Source organism: Vigna unguiculata, chromosome 4 (genome assembly GCF_004118075.2).
Source record: "Vigna unguiculata cultivar IT97K-499-35 chromosome 4, ASM411807v1, whole genome shotgun sequence".
In the NCBI taxonomy this organism is placed as follows: Eukaryota; Viridiplantae; Streptophyta; class Magnoliopsida; order Fabales; family Fabaceae; genus Vigna; species Vigna unguiculata.
The window spans coordinates 2,561,304-2,582,816 of NC_040282.1; the positions used below are offsets into that span (position 1 = coordinate 2,561,304).

Below are 21,513 nucleotides of genomic sequence, written 5' to 3' on the forward strand. Positions count from 1 at the left end.
CCATAAAATTAATGGTTAAGATTCTTTATTCATATTAAAAAAAAAAACTACCTACAATTTGTGAATTTGTTATTATGGTCCTTAATATATGGTTGTGGTAGATACAATGGTAAAAGAGTTTGTTAATTTGATTAAATAAAAATTGAATTTGTGAATTAAGAAATAAGAATAAAAGAAGTGGACAACATAGAATGATTGAGTGTAAGAGTGTAGGGACAATAGCAACATGTGAAGGTCGGTGTTTCTTGTTACATAGCAAAAGTGGGACCAAAATAAAAAAAAAAAAAACAGAAACTGAAATTAGGGATGTTTGTTGGTAACGAAGGATTTTTGTCTATAAATAAGAGACGAAGAAGTTGGAAGGGAAAAAGAGAAGAAGAAAAGAGGTAATAGAGTGATAACAGAGTTCGTGTGTGAGTGATTAATGGCGTCGTTGGCTATGGTGCAAGGTGATGAACATGCATGAATGAATTGTTGTTGTTGTTATATAATGATGTGTGATGAAGAATGAATGAATATTATTAAAATTTGATGTGAAGAGAATGTAATGTGCAGGTGGAGGAGTGGATGAACGGTGCGTTCAGAAAAACTATTGGATGGAACACACGACAGAGTTGTCGGTAGAATCGATGATGTTGGATTCAAACGCCTCTCATCTCGACAAGGAAGAGAGACCAGAAGTGCGTCTCGTTTTCTTTTCCCTATCTAAACTTTTCAATTCTATTACATTCTCGCATTTAGATTCTGGATTTTTTTTTAGTACTGTATTTTCATAATATACTGATTATCACTATTTTTAATATTTTAAAATATATTAAAAAGTATTTAAAATGTTATCACAGTATATTTTTATGTTTAGCAGAAAACAACGTAAAAAAAAAACTAATAAAGAATCTGGACTCTGCATTCTCTCATTAGCCATCTTTATTTTCATCTTCTTCTAACTATCTAACTATTATATCTAAAAGACGATGTTTTCATTTTTTTGACTCTCATCTTCTATCTTCTGACATGATTTAGTGTGAGTTATTGATTATATATTTCTGTCTTTTCATTTGAAATAATCAATTATCCACACTAAACCACGTTAAAAATAAAAGTAAGAGTTAAAAAGATGGTAGTTATAATATAATTTTACTATATATAAAGTTTTTCTTTCTTTTTCAAGTTTGTTTAACAATTCATTTTATTACTCGTTAATCAACTTGATTTAGTTTTTTCCGGGTAAAAAGTTGTGTAGTCCAATACTCTACGTGTTAATTAGATATTTTGTTATTTTAACTTGTTTTATACATTTATAAAATTATTTCTTTAAATGTTAACCATAATTAAGAATAAACATGTTTTTGAGTTGCCTCTAAAGCTTGTTGAAAACATCATCTAATATACTCATTATTCTTTAAATATACTAAATTTAAAGTTAATTTATATTTTACAAGTATTATAATTTATTTATTTACTATTATTAATAGAGTGTCAAAATAATTTATTTTAGTTTTTTTATTAATCTCAAGTTAGGCTAAAAATGAATTAATTTAATAAAAAATAATTTTTGGCCAAAATTTGGAAATTAACTCAATCCATCATGACTTGTTGGAAATATATTTTTCATTCTTTCATTCTGTTTATTTTGTTTCTTATATTTATGTTATAGTTATACGATTCACCAATTTACTAAACTTTTTTTTTTCTAATTTTGTTTTGTATATTTATTGTAATGCCATTAAAGTATATGGACTCCACTCATCTATCTAAAATAATAAAATTCACTTGTTAAAAAGTGATATGATATTATAAGATAATAGTAATTAAAAATGAAAATGTTAACTTATATAATTAAACAAATGAAATAAATAAATATTTGATCTATTTAAATATTATTCGATAACATTTTAATTTTAAAATAAATCAATTTTTTAACCTACACGATAAAAAATTATAATAAAAAAATGAAAAAAAAATTATACTTTGAATAGTGAGTGGTCAATTCACCTTCAACGTACCAGAGTTTCAAATTCACTCACACTTGAAAAAAAAAATATTTATAAGAACATTTTGAGAACCCTAATTATTACCACTTCTATAAGATTGATTCTTCACTTCCTATAACTCACAACATTTTTTATCACATTATTTTCTTACACAATTTTATCATTTAACTACTGCGTTTCTGTAATTCAAACAGAGAAAAATATCTCTAATATATTATGTTCTCATATTAAATTTTAATAAAGTGAAAGTTGAGATCACCATTCCTTTTATTTTTCTAAGTTGAAAATTTTTACTTTCACTTTTTAATTAGTTTACGTTAGATTTTGAATAAAATTTCTATCATAAGTATTTATTCTAAGAGAGATAAAAAAACTTGAGAAACTTAATTTTTACACAATTTAAATAAAATTTAGATAAATTATTCGAAATTTTTTCATGAACTAATTTTAACTTACGGGGAAATTTCTCATAGAAATATTTACAAAAATATTGTGTAAAAAGTGTATTAATCCAGTCACTCTATCAATTTACCACACTGTGTTAAAGTGTGTGACAGCTACGTCAATTTAACAAAAAAAAATTGTTTTTTAAGAAGTAAACGCATACGTAACTTTTAAAGAGAAGATAATTTTCTTTTTAATACTCTTAATTACTGAACCAAATTTACATAAATCTTGCTTAACGTCCTAATAAAAGCAAGAACTATTAAAAATAAACTATAAAGACACTAAATTTAGAGTGGGAATTAGTGAATATTTGTAAATAATACTATGTGACAATAAGAAACTTAATAAAAGAGAGATAATAATTCAAATTGAGTTCTTCCACTATGCATCTTTACATCACGGAGTGGTAATATATGTTTTTATAGAATACTAATATTACTAATATATTTTCATTATTCCTTTTAATATGCTCTTAGTTATTGGGTGGAACATTTTAAGTTTCATAAAATTACATGTAAATTTCAATAGAAAGTATTAAAATTTATATAGTTTTGTGAATTTTAAGTAAGGAAAACGTGTTACAGAAGCTTGCTAAAAAATATCACTGATATTTACTATCTTACGTACAAATAAGAGAACATTATTGGTTTTTAATATTGCTATTTTAGGGGTTATTTATTGTGTGCCATGATGAAAGATATTGAAGAATTTAATTAGTTCATGAAAAAAATAATTTAATTACAATTCAAAGATTTTGTTTCCTAAGTTAATAACTAAACACGAATTGTTATGTGGTAGGGTTGTTAATTTTTTGTAAAAATTATTCTAAAAAGTATATTTAGATTGACTTCTAATTCCTTGATAAATAAACATGTACCTAAGTTAACAGTGTATAAAAACTAAACTCAAAATCAAATATATAACATTAAATGTTTGAAATTATTTAAACAATAAATATTAAATTAGTTTACATTTCAATGTAATATTTTTTTCTTAAGGATTTTCTAGGATTTAATCAACTTTCTCTTATGGTTGTTAGTTTGAAGTAATAAATTATAGAGGCCAACTTTATTTTTTTGATGTAAGAATCAATGAGAGGCTAGAAAAATTTCTTCTTGTACCTTTTATCAGTACCCCTTTTGTTTTTTTCTTTTCAAAGTGATTTTTTTTTGACTCATCATCTATATTTTGTCACAAAGGTTTTGTCTTTACTACCAGCATATGAAGGAAAATCAGTGGTGGAACTTGGAGCAGGTATTGGAAGATTCACAGGTGAATTGGCCAAGAAAGCTGGCCAATTACTTGCTGTGGACTTCATTGAGAGTGCTATCAAGAAGGTAACTGAAATTTCTAATCACACTTTGAACCCTAATTAGTGATTATGTTTGTCAACATGAAAAAAAAAAAAGAAATTGGTTCTACCCATGTTATGATGTAATGATGAAAAATTAGGGTTTTAATCATGTCACATAATGTTTCTGCAGAATGAAAACCTTAATGGGCACCACAAGAATGTCAAGTTCATGTGTGCTGATGTCACATCTCCGAACTTGCAGATTTCTGAAGGGTCCGTTGATCTGATTTTCTCAAATTGGTTACTCATGTATCTTTCCGATGAAGAGGTGAGTTTTTGAGTGGAAAATATTAAGCCATTCAAATTTTCATGGTTTTTATGTTCAATTTAGGTATGTTGAAGATAACATGATGTGTTATTGAGTTCTTTAATGGCTTCTTTTGGTTATGGTTTTGTCGTTTTGCCTTTGCAATGAATGACAATGATGTATTGATGTTTCTAGCTATCTTGTATTGGTGAATTTGAAAGTGGTTGATTCTCATGCCAAAGTGGTGGAAAGAAAAACAAAAACCATGATGATTATTCTTTTTTCCTTCGTTATTGTAAGGCTCTTGTTTTTCCCTTTTTTTTTCATGTCAGGTTGAGAATTTAGCAGGAAGAATGATCAAATGGTTAAAAGTAGGTGGATATGTGTTCTTCAGAGAATCATGTTTCCACCAATCTGGAGATTCCAAGAGAAAATACAACCCAACTCACTACAGGGAACCTAGATTTTATACCAAGGTTTGTTCTTAGTGTAATTAATTGGCCAATCTATCAGCAAAATCATTCCTTTTCCTGTAATGTGTGAATATAAAATGTTCATGGAAGAACATAATTTCTGGGATCTCAACCATTTACTCCTTAATCTCCAAACAACAACATGATGCTTCTTAAAAGCATCAAAAACTAGCATAGAAAGAACTCTAAATCCATAAAGAACTCTAACCAAACTAAAGAGCTTACTCAATAGCCTTCATAATTGCAGTAATCTCTGCATGAAACACAGAAGCTGTACCAATAAAAATAAACAAAACAACCTTTGAAAGATCTCTTATTATAAGCTGACAAACCAGGATCCTCACATTACATCTAATAAAGTAATATTTGGGAAGATACCAATTTACCTGAGTAATCTTACGAGCAGAAGTAGCATGTGTAGATTCCATAAATGCTTTTAAAATACAGAATTCAGCAATAGAATTAGAAGCAGACCCTTTAGAAAGAATTTCAGATGAAGAAACCATCGAAATAATCATCTAATAAAAACTTAAACTGACCATGCACTGTTATTAAACTAAAGAAACGTCTGTACAAACTTTTCTATGAACATTTCTACAATGAACGAAATGAATTCCTTCATCAAAATTAATTTATGTACAAAGTTGAAGATAAAAGTTTAAGGAAATTATATGATAATTTTATTTCTTTATAAAATAAGTTTAAGTTTTACTTTTATTTGTTAAAGTATTAATGGTAAAAATTGTCTAAACATACTCTAATTTCTAAAAGGGTTTGGTTTGGATTACATTTCTTATTTTCGTGCAGGCGTTTAAAGAGTGCCATAAGAGTGATGATAGAGGGAATTCTTTTGAACTTTCGCTTATTGGCTGTAAATGCATTGGAGCTTATGTACGAAACAAGAAGAATCAAAACCAGGTAACGAAACAGGGTTTCCATTTCTCTTAATTATTATATCTTAATTTAGTTTATTCAATTGGTTGAAAGTATCTTATTAAAACAGTGAACCTGTCATGCAGATTTGTTGGATATGGCAAAAAGTGAGATCACAAGATGATAGGAGGTTCCAACGGTTCTTAGATAGTGTTGAGTATAATCACAAGGATATTTTACTCTATGAGAGTGTTTTTGGCCAAGGCTTTGTCAGCACAGGAGGACTTGGTATGCTTTGCCACTTTCATATGTTATGTTTTTTTTATCGGCAAATGTTAGTAGTTAGTATTTTGTTAGTGGAGAAATTGAAGTCACAACTTCTTACACCCTTCTTTCCAAACTCACCAAACCAACCTTATAACTCTCAAATGTTATCGCTCAAATGTTATCGGAGAGTTGAATCCATAACCTCTCACATCCTCCCTTCCAACTTTATCACTAAGTCACTTTATAACTCCTTCGTATGTTTTGTTATGCAATACAAAATTCTGCTTTCATAGTAGATTTCACATGTTACTGAATTGAAAGTGCTTTTACTCTTGCAGAAACAACAGAGGAATTTGTGGCAAAGTTGGGACTAAAACCAGGCCAAAAAGTTTTGGATGTTGGTTGTGGTACCGGGGGAGGTGACATTTACATGGCTGAAAATTTTGATGTTGAGGTAGTTGGCATTGACCTCTCCATAAACATGATTTCTCTTGCCATTGAACGTGTAATTGGGCTCAAATGTTCAGTAGAATTTGAATGTGCCGATTGCACTAAAAAATCATACCCTGAGAATACATTCGATGTAATCTATTCCCGTGACACATTGCTACACATCAAAGTAAGGAACCTTCTTTGGTTTTTTAATTTTTCTTTGGTAAAGTCCACACCCTTTTGTGTCTTCAGTTCATTTCATGTTTTTAACTTCTATTTTCTGCAAATTTTTGTTGATTTATTCAGGATAAACCATCACTATTTAGATCCTTTTACAAATGGTTGAAGCCTGGAGGTACACTTCTAATTACTGATTACTGCAAAAGTGTAGGAAGTCTATCAGTAGGATATGCTAACTACATACAAAAAGGAGGATACTATATCCATGAGATGAAAACATATTCTCAGGTATGATAATAAAATCATTTGGCTTCTTTATCCCACCTGAAATTATGAACAAATTTTAGTTCTGGTTTCATAAATGTTTTTAGCACTGTTCTCTTAGAAATTCTGTATTAAACTTGAATGTAAACTTTCATTATACAAATTATCAAGATAAAACACCAATTCTGGTGGGGGAATAACAAGAAAAAGAAAAAAGACCATAAAATTACATATAATTTATTATTCATGCTGAGAAGTTAGAGTTCATAGTAATGCCTAACATGATCTTATTTGATTATTCATGCTGATATTTCTTGTACGTGACATGTTTCTTCTATTCTGAATCATGCACAGATGCTCGAAAATGCTGGATTTAATGATGTCATTGCGGAGGATCAATCTAATTTGGTATGTCAGAACAAAATGATAATGATTTACTTGATTGACGGTTAGTATATTTTACCTATGATAATCCAAGCAAATTTTTTACTTGAATACTTGTGTGTTTCAGTTCATGAAAACACTACAACAGGAGTTAAATGCCCTCGAGAGCAAGAAGGATGATTTCATTGATGAATTCTCGAAGGTGGAATTTTTTTTTTTTTTTTGCATGTTTTAAAAGCTTTACATGTTGCTCCCACTAAATGAGTCCGATTCCATGATATTCACATAAATTTCAATCCATAGAAGAGATATTACTGAAAAGAGAATGTCAAAATTGGTGACATTATTTTTATTCAAGTGTAAGCTTTATTTTCAGAGCATTGATTCATTGGTGGAAATCATTGGTTTCAGGAAGACTACAATATAATTAGTGAAAGATGGAAGGCCAAGCAGATGAGGGGTGCAGATGGTGAACAAATATGGGGTTTGTTCATTGCCAAGAAAAAATGATGCTTAATTCTCATCTCATCATATCTCTTATTATGCCTATATATTTAGTTCAGTACTATGAACAGTTTTCCAGATAGCAGTTTGTATAACTATTTTGTTGTCATTTATATCTTTTGAGAAAAGAATGTTTGTGCAGTCTAGCACAACATAAACGAAACTTCTATGCATCCTCTTCCATTTCAATGTGATGTTCATTACTAGTTATGGTTTCCATGCTCCAAATGGTTCTTGTAACTATCTCTCTACTTTTGAAACCGTGCTTTGAAAAGTGATAAAAACATAAACCACTTTGTTTAGCTTCTGAAGCACTTCAAATCATCAATAACATCCCAAACATGAGATTCTCTCATAGTTGCATAAACCATAGATAAGAGAAAATGAAGTCACTATATGAGGAACGATATTCTTACTATGCATTTTGTGAAAGAAATTCATGGTCTCATCCACTTTTTCATTCCTACATAATCCACTAATGGTGATATTGTAGCTGTATACATTAAATACCATTTGTTCAAGAGACTATTCTCTTAAGTGAAATATGTACATTATAATAAATCAAGAACTTTACACCATTAAATCAAAGTAAACTCTTTATTCATTAAAATATTGAAGTAATTTTAAGAATTCAATTTAAAAAGTTTAATCATTTATTTTTGACTATTATAGTTTTTTTTTCGTCTCGATTTAGGTATTTAAAAGTATTTTATTCCGATTTAAGACCTCGTAAACTAACTTTAAGAATTCAATTAAAATTTTAATTATTTATTTCACTCGATCTAGGTATTTAAGAGCATCTATTTTAAATTTTTGTGCATATCATTTAAATGTTTTCGTCTTTTTTCGTAAAAGTTATATAGAAATAAAATAATATAAAAAACATAAGATATTTAAAATAATATATGCAAGAATGATTTTTTTTAATACATGTACTAAAATAATAAAAATTAAAATATTTTTCAACTATACATATAACTCTTATAAAAGATTTACAAAATCAAGAATCTAATCTAATAACATTTTTTTAGTTTTCGAAAGATTCAGGAATCTACTCCACTAAAGTTAATTTTAACTAAATTTTGGAATACCTAAAACAGAAGAACAGAACTGTTAAATCCAGTGACTGTGAAGGGGAGTTGGCAGCCATGGCCGTCGAACTCAAGCTCTCTCGTTCCAATCGTATCTATCGTCCTTCGGTAAAACCTTACTCTCTCTCTTTTCTCTCTCTCTAAGCATTGTTCATGATTTGATTTTGCAGGAAGCTCTGGAAGGCAAAATCGTTATCAAAACTCAGTCTTCAATTTACCACTATGGAATTCGCCTCACTGTCAAAGGATCCGTCAACTTGCAGGTACCCTCTTCTTTTATCGTTCAGAAAATGGCGAAAATATTTCAACTTTATGCTCAAAATCACTCCTTTGTTCTAAGCCAAAGGGCGATTCTCATTGGGTAGCTTTGATTATGAAACATGTTTTGATACCATGTTGAAGGTTCGTGGAGGATCAGCTGGAGTTGTTGAATCGTTCTACGGCGTTATTAAGCCTATCCCAATTGTGTAAGTTTTTAAAATAATTGGTGTGCATTTATGGGGAGATTACCAATTATGATTTTTTTTTTTGTTTTTGTTTTAGTGCTTTCATATATAATACTCCTGCTGTAACAGTAGGTTATGCTGTTAGATGTAATTTGTGTTTGACCGTGTTGATCACATCTTGTGTTCCATTTTTTCAAAGAATTTTAGCCTTTTATGTGGATATTTGATTTATAGTTATCCAAAGATAACGCAATGTTGCCTCAAAAAGACCAAATTAATGCAGTGTTGTGATCTTGTTGATTGTATACAGTATAACACTGTTCACTGTTATTGTTTTTCTTTCGTTTCAAAATTTGTCCTATTGGTCTATTTATATGATTGACAATGCATTTCAACCATATTCAATTTACCAAACGTATGGTCTCTTTGGATAAGTAAACCATGATAGTTATCCTCATAAACTACATGTTCTATGGATAACTCTGCATTTTTGTAAGATCAATCTGATTTTTAAATGGGATCTAAATTCTAATATATTCTCCTTAACCTAGCTATAATTCACCTATAGTACACGTCAATCTATCTGCAGTGGTAAAACCTTAATGAATGTATGCTGGATCATTTAATTTTTTTTTCATGGTAAAAGTTGTGATTGTACCTTTGACTCATCACTTTCATTTAGGATGCTCCATAGCTAAATTGAGCTAATAAGGGCTTTATCAATGTTAGAGAAAAAATCTGAAATAATTCCTTCAAATGTTTCTAAATTCTTTTGCTCACAATAGGACAAATGTACATGATTCTTGTGATTGGCTTCTAACAGGAACAGGACTATTGAGATTAAATCTTCTGGAAAGATTGGTTTGGGTACAACAGAGGTAGTGTATTATAGCAAATGAATAAAAGTGCCTTTTTAAAGCAATTTTATTTTGCTTAGTTACTTGAGTTCAATTTATTTCTAGCATTTCTTGAGATAAATTTTACATGCCTGTAAATATTCTATTATCTGTGGTCTACTGGAAGGAAGATTGAGCCACTCAAATAGAACCTTTCTTTTATTTTTTGTTTTTGGTGTTCTTTTTTTTAATTTATATCATATGACATGAGAACTTCTAAATAAGAAAATAATCTGATAAAAAAGTACTACTGGCTTGTGATTCTCATGCTTTATGGTGAATTTCCCTTCAAATCATTATCTGAGTTCTACAACATCATACTTAATTACTGCTTTAAAAGTTGTTTCATACATTATATTTGATAGATTTTTCTGTTATGTCATTTATAATTTTACCGATCAAATGCATCTTTTGTCATCTAAATTCATCTTAGTTAAAGCAGTGGAATTTAAATTTGAAGGGGAGGAGCCCTCAGGTGTCATTAGTATGTAATATAGCATGTAAAATGTGATTCAGTTTTAATAATTTTATAAAAGTTTCATTTTTAGAGTCTGCCTGGTTTATTCTTTGTATTTCTCCCTGTTCTCATTTATATGTGTTTATGTGCTATTAAGTGGTCTGGAATACTCTGGATATTGTTTCATAGTTTTGCTAAAAATATAATACCATGCAGCTAAACTAAGTGGAATTCTGAAATATTTGAATAATGCACTCTTCATGTGTGCAAAGCTTAGATGCTCTATTGATGAAGTTCTCAATTTAATACTTGGTCTATGTAACCTATTTTGTCATGGTAATACTCATTGTAAGTTTTGCAATCTTTATGGCAGATACCATTCTCGATGAATCTACGACAGAAGGACGAAAATTTAGAAAGATTTTATGAGACGTTCCATGGTGCAAATATAAGCATCCAGGTAAAATTTTCTTAGGAAGTGCTTTGTTGGGCAACTGATCTTTTTTATGAAATTATTATTATTATTATCATTATTACAGTCGTAATATATATATATATATATATATTTTTTTTTTTTTTTCATTTCCTTTCTTGACATTTACTGAAGAGTCTAAAATCAATCTGCTGCCAGTATAAATTCTTTTCACTATAGTTCACTGGTGGAATAAAGTTTTTCATTGTCAAAGGATCCCAATCACATAACTTTTCATTGCTATTCCTTTATATTTTTCTTTTTATCATTTTACATAAGGTATAAGGTTGGTGATTGATAGTCTCTGTAGTATTTGGTGAGTGTAGATATACCTCGTGGATACTTGCATAAATCATTATCAGCAACAACAGAGTTCATAGTTGAAAGTGATAAAGGTGAGATTATGTTTGGCCGAAATCTTTGTTCTTTGTTTTTTGTATGTGAATGAATAGAAGTTCTAAACTACTAGTCTCTCTCTTTTGTGGAAAATTAAGCTGATCTTCTACAAAGACCACTTTCTCCGGAGATGGTAATCTTTTACATCACCCAAGACACTCAAAGGCATCCTCTACTTCATGAATTAAAATCTGGTATGTTGATTTACCTTTAATGACACTACAAGAAAATTCTTGAATAATGACCAAATTTAGTGACAAAAAATAATTAGTCATTATAATAACCAATTTAGATACTAATTTATAAACTAAAAGTTATTGGTAATTAAAATAGTTTCAAAAAATTATAATTGGTCTCTAAATTGGTAACTAAAATAGTTTTTATCATGAATTGGTTTTTAAATTGGTCACTAACATTAGCTACCAAGGTTTGGCTACCAAATGAATTAATCTTTAAATTGGTTTCTAATTAGCAAATTGGTCTCTGAACAAATTTTTGTTCACTAAAACTGGTCATTATTTAAGAGTTTTCTTGTAATATGAATATACATGTTGACCTAGTCTCATGAAAAGACAAACGAAACTAAAACAAAAGTTGTACCATTGTTATGCTTTGATATCTCACATCACAAGTTGTAACTCACTATCATGCTCTGTGCCTATATTAACCTTCTTGTGTTACATGTTAAGATTACATGGAAAAAATACATCAGTAGTGGACTTGAAAAGGTTATAATAAATATCAATGAGAAAAGGTTGTGTGGCTCATGAAACGATGATATTCATGAATAGGTGGATTTCGGGTGACAGGAAAAATTTCAACTCAGTGTTCTTTGTCTGGTACTATTAGTGGTGAGTTAACTGTAGAAGCTTCTGCAGTTCCAATTCAGGCAATTGACATTCAGTTGTTTAGAGTCGAATCAATTCTTCTTGGGGAGAAAATTGTGACTGAAACCTCTCTGATTCAAACAACACAGGCAAGTGATGGTGGATTTGTATTGTGTTGGAGCTTGTCATTTGAAAATAAGATGTTAATTATATTTTGATTTAGCAGATAGCAGATGGAGATGTATGCCGATATTTGACTCTGCCTATTTATGTAATACTACCTCGTCTTGTGACCTGTCCAACAACCTTAGCTGGGTATGTTGTGCTTTTCATCATGATTCTTTGTTAATTTGTAAATGATGATTCTTTGTTAAGAAACCACGTTAAAAATTGGAACTCAAACCTCATACCTTTCATTTGGATCCTACCATTCACCAACATGATTATTCTCCTCCTATGTGCTTGTAACTTTTTCATGTTTATGGCATACTGAATCAATTGGGCTTGATGTCTATGCTATCACTTTGGTGCAGTCCCTTCTCAATAGAGTTCAAAGTTGCAATTGTTATAAGCTTTCAGTCAGAGCTAAGTAAATTGCATAAGAAATCTGACCCCAAAATTCCAAGACTATGGGTAGGTGCAGGTGCTTTGTTAGATTTGTGATCATTTATCATTCTTCACTTTGAAGTATCATTTCTATGTTATGCTAGCAAAGACATGTTTCTGACTAACATTTTTCATTTTGTGAACTTTCAGATGGCGATGGAAACATTACCACTTGAATTGGTTAGGGCAAAGTAAGAAGATTTTATTGTATAGTTTCTGAAAATATGAATTGATTTCAATTTGTGAATAGATATCGAACATGGCTTTACTCCAGCAACATTTTGGATATTTGGTTATTTCAAGTTTGATGTGATGTATTTCAAAATTTACGCTTGCAAGATTTCATTGTGTTACAGAAGCATTGCATTGAAATAAATTTTCATCTCTCAACAGAAAGAAACTAAATGATAGAGGGATTTCTACTTTTCATCAAATAAAACTCTCGTTCCTTTCTCTTTGGCTCAAAGTTCATTAAGGTTAGCATTCACCAAATTGAGTACAAAGCTCAATTGTTATATTTATTAAAAAACTATTTTAAACCTACAAAAGAACATATTTTTATTAAAAGAAAGACAAGATTAAATACATTGAATATTGAATACGTAAATATATTCTTTCACTACCAAATTGAGTTTAATATTTAGTAAATCAACCATTTTCATCCCATATTTTATAATATTAGTTATAAACTTTAAGAAAATATTAAATTTATAGATTCGATATTATTTTTATTACAACTTGTTATATAACTGAAATTATTTATTTTTCATAAAACTATATATGAAATAAAACACATGAATGAATAACATATATAAAATTAACCAATTCTATAAATTTAATTTTTATGATTAAATGTTAAATATAATTAAAAATATACCCGTCCATGTACAAATACTAGTTGTATACACAATTCATTTGATCAATGGTAGATAATAAGGTCAAGACCAATGAGCTACAGATTTCTACATTTTAAGGAGACAGGAAAATAACATGTAAAGATGATTTGAGAACTACAAATTAAGGAGATATTGTCTTTCAACCTGCTACACAAGTTCTATGGTAAAGGAAGCATAAAGAAACATAACTAGAATATATATGGAACAGTCAAATAACAGACAATCTCACACTTCACATGAAGTCCTAGAGCCTATAAGGGGAGTTTTATAGTTTCACTACAGATCAGATAAAACTTTCAGAAATTATAAAACAAGAATGAAAAGAAGTAGGAATTAAGGAAGAAAAGAGGGAACAGTTATCACATACAAATGCAAAATAAATTTGTATGATAATATCATTTTGACTTAGTTGCCAATGAATTCCATTTTTGTTCAGAATGTTCAAATGAAGGTTGTAATCCCATAAACAACTGGATTTTTAAGTGCTTGTTATGATACAATGTTAATTTAATTGCAGTTTTCTTATCAAACTAGAAATTTGAGGCACCTCATAACTTAATAATAGTGATACTAACTCAGCCTTTTTATAATTATATATGCTTGAAGGAAGTGTGACAACGTAGGATCTGTTAAAGAAATTCAGGCTAAAGAGACATGGCATATGCTATACCCGTACTGTCTTCTGCAACCTGATAAAAAAATCTGAAATTTATACTTCATTAATTTATCAGTGGCCATCTTCTCATTGCACAATGAGTTAAATCATTATCAATAAGGTAACATAGTACGATAGTACACTTTCTCAATGATGTTATTATGTTATAGAGAATCTCTAGAAGTACAATGAACTTGGAAAAACGAAGACATCAAGATTTAGACATAGTCATCATTGATTTCAACCCCTTTACTAATCATTTAAACAAATTCTACCATCAAAATTAAATTTTAAGGTGTCAACACCCAATTTCGTCCGGATAAAAAATAAAATTTTGACTTTGATAATAATTAAAAGAAAAAAAACATTACAAAAAAAATCAACATTAATTTGGATGTACATATATACTCCTATTCTTTTATTTATTTATTTCTTTTTATTTTTAATTTTAATTTTGTCTTGCTTTTTATTTATCTATTTTATTTATTTTATCTTGTTTTATTTTATTTTATTTTATTTTTATGTTATTTTTATTTTTACTTTACTTTATCTTATTTTTATTTTTATTTTATCTTATTTTAATTTTAATTTCAATTTCAATTTTTATTTTACTTTCACACCATTTTGTTTTTAGTCTCTTAAAAAATATATAAAATGTATAAAATGAAAAAAAAAAGAATTGATTTGACTTGACTGTGTCATCCTTTCTGGTTCATGCAAAAATGTTATAACCATTTTCATACGTTATCATGTTCTCGAGGGTTCTTAGCACAAAAACGAAAATGTTGGATATCTGTGTATATTACTGTGGCAGCACCCACGACAGTTGTAGCAGCAGCAGAGGTATAGGGTGGCTGTAAAGAGCCGTGGAGAAGGGGACACAACAACTTACGTGCACGAGAGGATGGTACCGTTTTAAAAATGCAGTTGATAACACACCATAGCAAAGCAAAAAAGGGAAAAAGGAGATTGCAAAGAAAAAGATGCACTGGAACTGGTCGGAAGCACTCAAGGCACTGGATTAGAGAGAATGCACAAGCCAAAGCAGAAGGGGGAGAATAAGCAACTGCAAGAGGTACGCACCCGGTCTTGAATAAATCCAATCTTGAATAAATGAATGTTGGAGGGAGCATGGTGTGTTCGTGTGTTGGGCTTGAAGCCAACGTGAGGGGATCGGCACTATCGTGTGGTCCCGCGCGCAAGAAGCCACCGCTATCTTGAACGCGACGAAGAAGAAGGAGGAGACGCAGATGCAGCAGTGTTTCACGCGAGGTGGAGTGAAGGGTGATGGTGTCGCCGATGAAGCCTCCGGTGGAGGTCGTGGTGGTGGCTAAAGAGTAAACGCGAGGCTGGAGCTCAATTTTTGCTCCCAATTTTTGCTCATGGCACCACCATTTTTGCTGACTGTAGAACCCATTTGTGCTTTACTTGTTTTGCGCTTGTTTTCCTTATTTCACTTGCTGCACTCCTACCTTTAATGCACACACTCCCACTAACTACCCATGTACCCCATTTTTGTTTTCCACTTTTATCCTTCTTAAATAATTTCATCCTTTTATAAATTTATTTTTTTATTAAAAAAAACAAATATATTTGAAAATTATCAAAATTGTAAAAAAATCTAAAAAAAATCTAAAAAAAATAATAAAAAATGTCCCGTTTCACTTTATTGTGTCTGTCCGGTCGATCGCACTGTGTGACACTTATTTTCTAAAAATACCAAAAATATTTTCTCTTCTTTTGGTGTCTGTCCGGTCGTTCGCGTCATGTGACACCATTTTTCTAATAATTCAAAAAATACCAAAAAATATAAATATAAAAACATCAACTCTTTCAAACAAATATATTTTAAAGAATTACGTAACCCTGATTTCTCATTTTGAATGAGAATACGTAGGACCAAGGTCAATCCTTGTCGGGCCCAAAAAATTAAAAAATATTTTTGTTTCTTTTTAACATTTTTGTCTTGTTATTTTTGGAGAAAATTAACATTTTGAAAACCACATCGACTTTGCATTTTTAATTAAAGGCACCGCCCTCGGGCGGGCGCTGTAGGGTGATAATACCTTCCTTACACGTAACCAACTCTCGAATCCAAAAATTTGGTTTTTTGCAGACTTGTCTTATCTTTATGATTTATAGTTTTCCAGAATAACTATGGTGTCGACTCCAAATCTCTTCTTAAAACCCATTTTTCTTTTTTGGTTTGTCGTCCCGTCGCGATCCCGGTTACGACACAAGGAACACAAAAGTTCGATGGCAATCAAAATGCAGGGGTGTCGCAACCGGGATTTAACCTAAAACGAAGAGTGGTGGTGAGGTGTGTCTGCTTGATTTTCTGATTGCAGGGTGAAGGTGATGGAAGATTGAAGAAAAGAAGATCGGTCTCCGATCTGTGATTGGGAATGAAAGTCGAGCTGGGTTTTGGACTTTGTATTTTCATGTGTTTTTTTCAGGTGGAAGATGAGTGTGGAGTACGTAATAGTGGGGGAATTGGTGAATGGACAATAGCCATGAATATAGGGGTGATGGAAGCTCGTGCGTTGTTGGCTGCCTTTGGGGAATGGAGACGGTAGGGATAAATGGAGGTAATTTGTGGCTATGGGGTTCGGTTGGGAAGTGACTGAGAAGGTAAAGCTGGTCATGTTATGTGTGTACAGGCGGAGGAGAATAGAATGGTGAAGGTGAAGGAGGATGGAGTGTATTACGTGACATTGATGTTAGTCGCTGTAGTTGGACTCCGATTCTTTGCTTTTTTTGTTTTTATTTAGATGGCATAAACACCGTGTAAATGGAGACCACAACATCACAACACAGGCGTATGAATCAACAAGCAAAAGAACACAACAAAATAGCACAACAGAACATCATATTCGGTCATTTAACCATGCACAACAAGTCACATACATTTTCAGTTCATTTCCACGACAACGATACTTACCTCTTGATGCTCCTTCACTCGTGCTGCCCCTTTCTCTTTTCACTCTGGCTTTGTCTTGTTCTCTCAAGCCTCTGCGATCTCCCCTAACTCTCCTTTTTTCGTTGCCCCGCTATGCAGAAATGGTATTTTGAAAATATGTTTCTCTCCTTTAAAAATCCACTTTCTCCCCCTTTTTTGTTCTAAAAAAATATCCATCCCCTTTTCATGGTTTGAGAGATGTAAAGAGGTGTGAAGTGGCGGTTTTTTTCTCCCTTTACTCTATCTATGCCAGACCACTTTTTTTCCCTTCAATCAATCCACCCCTCCGGTCAATTACCGTGCCATCTTTTATTCACTGATACAATTTCCTTTTTTGGTATGGTAAGTAGCAGCAGCTCCATCAATGCATGTTCCAGAGTATCAATTAAGGAAAGTGGTAGCAACTAGCAACGCAGGGCAGCACACAACAGGCAACTCAGGCAACAGAAAAATTAAATGCTTCATACCTTTTATTTTTTTCGTTACCTTTTTTTTTTCTTTTTTCAAATCTGCTTCTTTTTTTTAATAAGACAAAATAAAATAAAAATAAAATAACATAATAATAAAAAATAAATAGTAATAAAAAGAAATAAAATAAAAATAAAAATGAAGAAAATTGAAAACAAAGAAAAAGAAAAAGAAAAGAAAATAAATAAATAAAATAAAATAAGATAAAAGGACATAATAAAATCAAAGTAAACCAAGATAAGTAAGCAAATAATAATAATAATATAAATAAATAAGTAAAAATAATAATAACAAAAAATAATAAATAAATAAATAGATAAATAAAATATATATATTATAATCTGGACAAAATTGGGTGTTGATAAGGGACAATATTTAAAAAAAAAAAATATCAACTCTCACATCCAATATGCAACAAGGAAAACATCAAAGAGGCCGCTGCATGAACCAATTCCTTTCTTCCAACATATAGAAAAAGTACAACTTGATATAGAAATGAGGTTTCACCTTTTATGATTTTAACAAGCCTCTAGAGATCATTTCACGAAGAAATATCTCTGCCTTATTAGTCTCATCCTTTGCAAAGAGAGACGTAATCATTGTTTCAAAAGTTACTGCATTGGGCATGCAACTAATCTCTTCCATCTTGGACCATAAAGTCAATGCCTCATCAAGCAAACCCTTTTTACAAAGATCGTCAATCATAATACTATAACTATATACATCTAAAGGGTAGCCTTTAATTAAAAGATCTTGAAAGATCTTTTGTGCCTTCTCAAGTCTTCCCCCTCTGCACATTCCATCAATAAGTATGTTCAAGGTGTACATACTCGGCTGAATCCCCTTTTCCATCATTGTCTTCAATAATTCAAATGCCTTGTCTAAATGATAATTTTTGCATAAAGCATTTATCAAGCAATTGTAAATGATTACATTCGGTTGTTGATTTCTATCATGCATCGCATCAATAAGATCCCAAACATAAGCTATTTATTCTTACGGGACCAAAACTTGTAATCCACAAATCACTTGAGGGTCTCGGACGTGTGATCTCGAATTGATCTTCTCTTGCTTCAAAGGGAATCTGGGGGCGAGCCGGGGACCTGCAAAAGACACTCCGATGCCTAAGTCAGCATTGGTGATGTTAGGGATTCAAAGAATAATTTAATGCTTAATCAATGCATAGAGGTCCGTGCGTCCTGGTTAGGTGGAAGCTTGTGGCTGGTTGTCAGAAGGTATTACTGGCGTCTGTTAAGGTGCATTGAAGTGATGTGACATTTGGTTGCACTGTTTCGCATCATGGTGCGTTTTTCAAAGTGGTTTGGGCCTTTGGCTTACACTATTTCGCTGGGATTTGAAGGGGTGTGTGTTTGGTATTTAAGGCTTATGAGTGGTGGCTGGTTCGCACTTGTGCTTTGCGTCTTGAATTTTCTAAGAGAGATAGCGGCTCGAGGTTATAGATATTCGCATGGAGGTGCCGTGTTGTTTTTCGACGGTATGTTGTCTTCTTCCCATGGTTCTAATTCCGATGGGTCTAATGCAAGTTATGGTGGATTGTGGTTGGAGTTTCTCAGTAGCTCGTCCGAGTCTTTGCGTATTGAGGTGGAAAGGGAGATTCGTGAGGATCCCCCTAGTGAGCATGGCGAGTCTTCATGGCCGAAGCGTGACGGGTATGGTTGGGTGGCAGAAGGTGTAACGAACTGTTTTTTGAAGTACAGGTGGTCGCGGTTGCTCAGGTCTTGGTTGAATAGTGTGTATTTGTTTGAGAGGGGCTTTGATCCGGATACTATGCGTGTGGAATGGGTTAGTGTCATGGATTGTGTTTGCCATGGCATAGAGGGTGCGACGTCCGACTTCTTTTACATGTATTCGTGTATGTTTGCGAAGCTGCACGTCCGACTCCCTTTTGATGAGTTCACAATGGGCGTCTTTCGGTTGTTGAACGTGACGCCTACCCAGCTGCATCCAAATAGGTGGGGTAGTTTGCAAGCGTTCAGGTTGATGTGTAGGGCGCTTACATTAGAGCTGACTGCCGATAGCTTCTTGTATTTTTATGTGACCAGACCGATGGACCCTTGTAGTTGGGTCTCGCTTGTGGGCAGACCTAAGAGTTGTGTTCTTGACGGGTTCACGCAATCTTTCAAGAATTTCAAGGACGGGTTCTTTCGTGTAAGCATGGAGGTGGGGGAGTAGTCGTGGTATTATGACGAAGGGGGCATGGCGAAATTCCCACTTTATTGGACGGGTTCTCCTAGAAAATGGGAGTTGACGGCGAAGGAGGCATTGGATGTGGCGAGTAGGCAGATTGTCGATACGTTGGAGAGATTGTCGCCTAGGGCCCCGGGAAAGTGGATTGTTTATTTCTATTTGACGGATGATCCGAACCGGGATGTTTGTGGTATGTTTTCTTTTAGCCGTACTAGTTCATGTGTTGGACTAATCTGAATATGTTGCTCTTTTGCAGGTGTGATGGCTCATTATGCTAAGAAGGTTGGGGTGTCAGAGGATTTGTTTGCCAAGATTAGGGACCAGCTGGCGGCTTCCTCGAAGGGTGAGGGTGCCTCAAAGGTGTCGATTTTGGCCGGTCCTGTGGCGGAGACTGTTCACCCTGCTGCAGCGAAGAGGCCAACTGTATCGAAATTGAAAGGGGTGGGGAAGGATAGGAAGAGGCTAAGGGCCTTTGCGAAAACCGGGGGGTTGTGCCTGGTGGGTCAAACAACCCGGATTTGGGCGGTTTCGAGAAGGCCAAGGTTCAAATGAGGAAGGGGGTGGAGATTAAGCTGACGAACTCGGAGGTTGCTATCGTCGAGGCTGCGAATCCTGGTTTGATCATGAGGGCTCTAGATGAGTATATGTCTCGAGGTCTTGTACTGGGGCGTAGGTTGTCAGCGATGATGCAGGAGGAGATTGCTGTTGGTGATAAGAAGAAGTTGGCTGATGAGTTGGTCACGCTGAAGTCACAGGTGGAGCGTGATCAGCGTAACTAGGATGATGAGAAGAAGAAATTGGAAGCTGAAGTAAAGAGGTTGAAGGTTGGGATGTCGGCTGCGAAAAAGAAGTTGAAGCTGAAGCTGAAGCAGGTTGAGGTGGACGAGTTGCAGGCGAAAAGGAACGCGGAGGTCGAAGAGACGGCTGATGAGATTAGTGGTCTCCAACAAGCTGTGTACTCGAAACACGTGAAGGGTTTCGAGAAAGCATTGAGACAGGCATAGTTCTTGTACAAGGAGGTACCCGTCACCGATTGCTGTTTCAACGTTTCAATGTTAGATTTGGCGGAGATTAGTAGGTCTTCTAAATAATTCTCCCCCAATCAAGGTGTAACGTGCCGCTTTCCGAGCCCATCCTTTTTCTTCATTTGCTGGGGTGGCTCTTTCTTCTAGGTATTTGACGAGGGGTTCCATCCAGGTGCCGGTTGTGGTTATGCTTAGGCATTGGTTATGTTGTTCGATGGATGGTGTGTTGAGGGTGTGTTGCAAGAGTGATTTATATCGCCCCTTCTTTTTAGTGCTGGCAAGTTTGGAGAGGATATCAGCTCTGGTATTGTTGCTTCTAGGGATGTGTTCGATTTTGAAGGTTTCGAAATGTTCAGTGAGTGATGTTACCATGGGTAATATTATGAGAGCATGGGGTCCTTGACCTGGTATTCGTCGTTGAGGTGTCCTACTGTAAGCTTGGAGTTCGTTTTGCACAGTAGTTTCTTGGCACCGACGTCTCGTGCTAGGTTGAGGCTGGCTATTATAGTTTCGTATTCATCTTGATTGTTGGATGTTTTGAAATTGAAGCAGAGGGATTGCTCTATGAGGATACTACCGAGTCCTTCCAATACTTCTTTTGCGCTGGCGCCTAGCGGGTTTGAAGAGCCATCTACGTGCATTGTCCACCAAGTGTCTTGGATGAGGGGTTGCTCTTGAAGGTCGTTGGTGAAATC

At 33.0% G+C, this 21,513-nt stretch overlaps 2 protein-coding genes across 3 annotated transcripts; both read left to right on the top strand.

Moving 5' to 3' along the window:
* Positions 1–327: 327 nt before the first annotated feature.
* Positions 328–7,644, top strand: LOC114182131 (phosphoethanolamine N-methyltransferase-like). Of its 2 annotated transcripts, none has more exons than XM_028068906.1 (12): positions 328–449; positions 556–680; positions 3,638–3,775; positions 3,923–4,060; positions 4,372–4,515; positions 5,320–5,430; positions 5,532–5,673; positions 5,991–6,271; positions 6,391–6,552; positions 6,883–6,936; positions 7,040–7,114; positions 7,324–7,644. In XM_028068906.1, exons 1-12 carry the CDS (start codon positions 425–427, stop codon positions 7,420–7,422), a joined length of 1,494 nt encoding a protein of 497 aa, XP_027924707.1. In that variant the 5' UTR covers positions 328–424; the 3' UTR covers positions 7,423–7,644. The 2 variants fall into 2 exon arrangements, with proteins under 2 accessions (XP_027924707.1, XP_027924708.1); XM_028068907.1 differs by having other exon boundaries at positions 3,995–4,060.
* A 770-nt stretch (positions 7,645–8,414) lies between these two features.
* On the top strand, positions 8,415–13,012 carry LOC114182132 (Down syndrome critical region protein 3). Its single transcript, XM_028068909.1, has 11 exons — positions 8,415–8,615; positions 8,678–8,770; positions 8,910–8,974; positions 9,777–9,831; positions 10,680–10,766; positions 11,089–11,173; positions 11,273–11,368; positions 11,966–12,150; positions 12,228–12,316; positions 12,535–12,634; positions 12,758–13,012. The coding sequence occupies exons 1-11, from the start codon at positions 8,565–8,567 to the stop codon at positions 12,800–12,802; spliced, it is 951 nt and encodes a 316-aa protein (XP_027924710.1). The 5' UTR covers positions 8,415–8,564; the 3' UTR covers positions 12,803–13,012.
* The last annotated feature ends 8,501 nt before the right edge of the window (positions 13,013–21,513 follow it).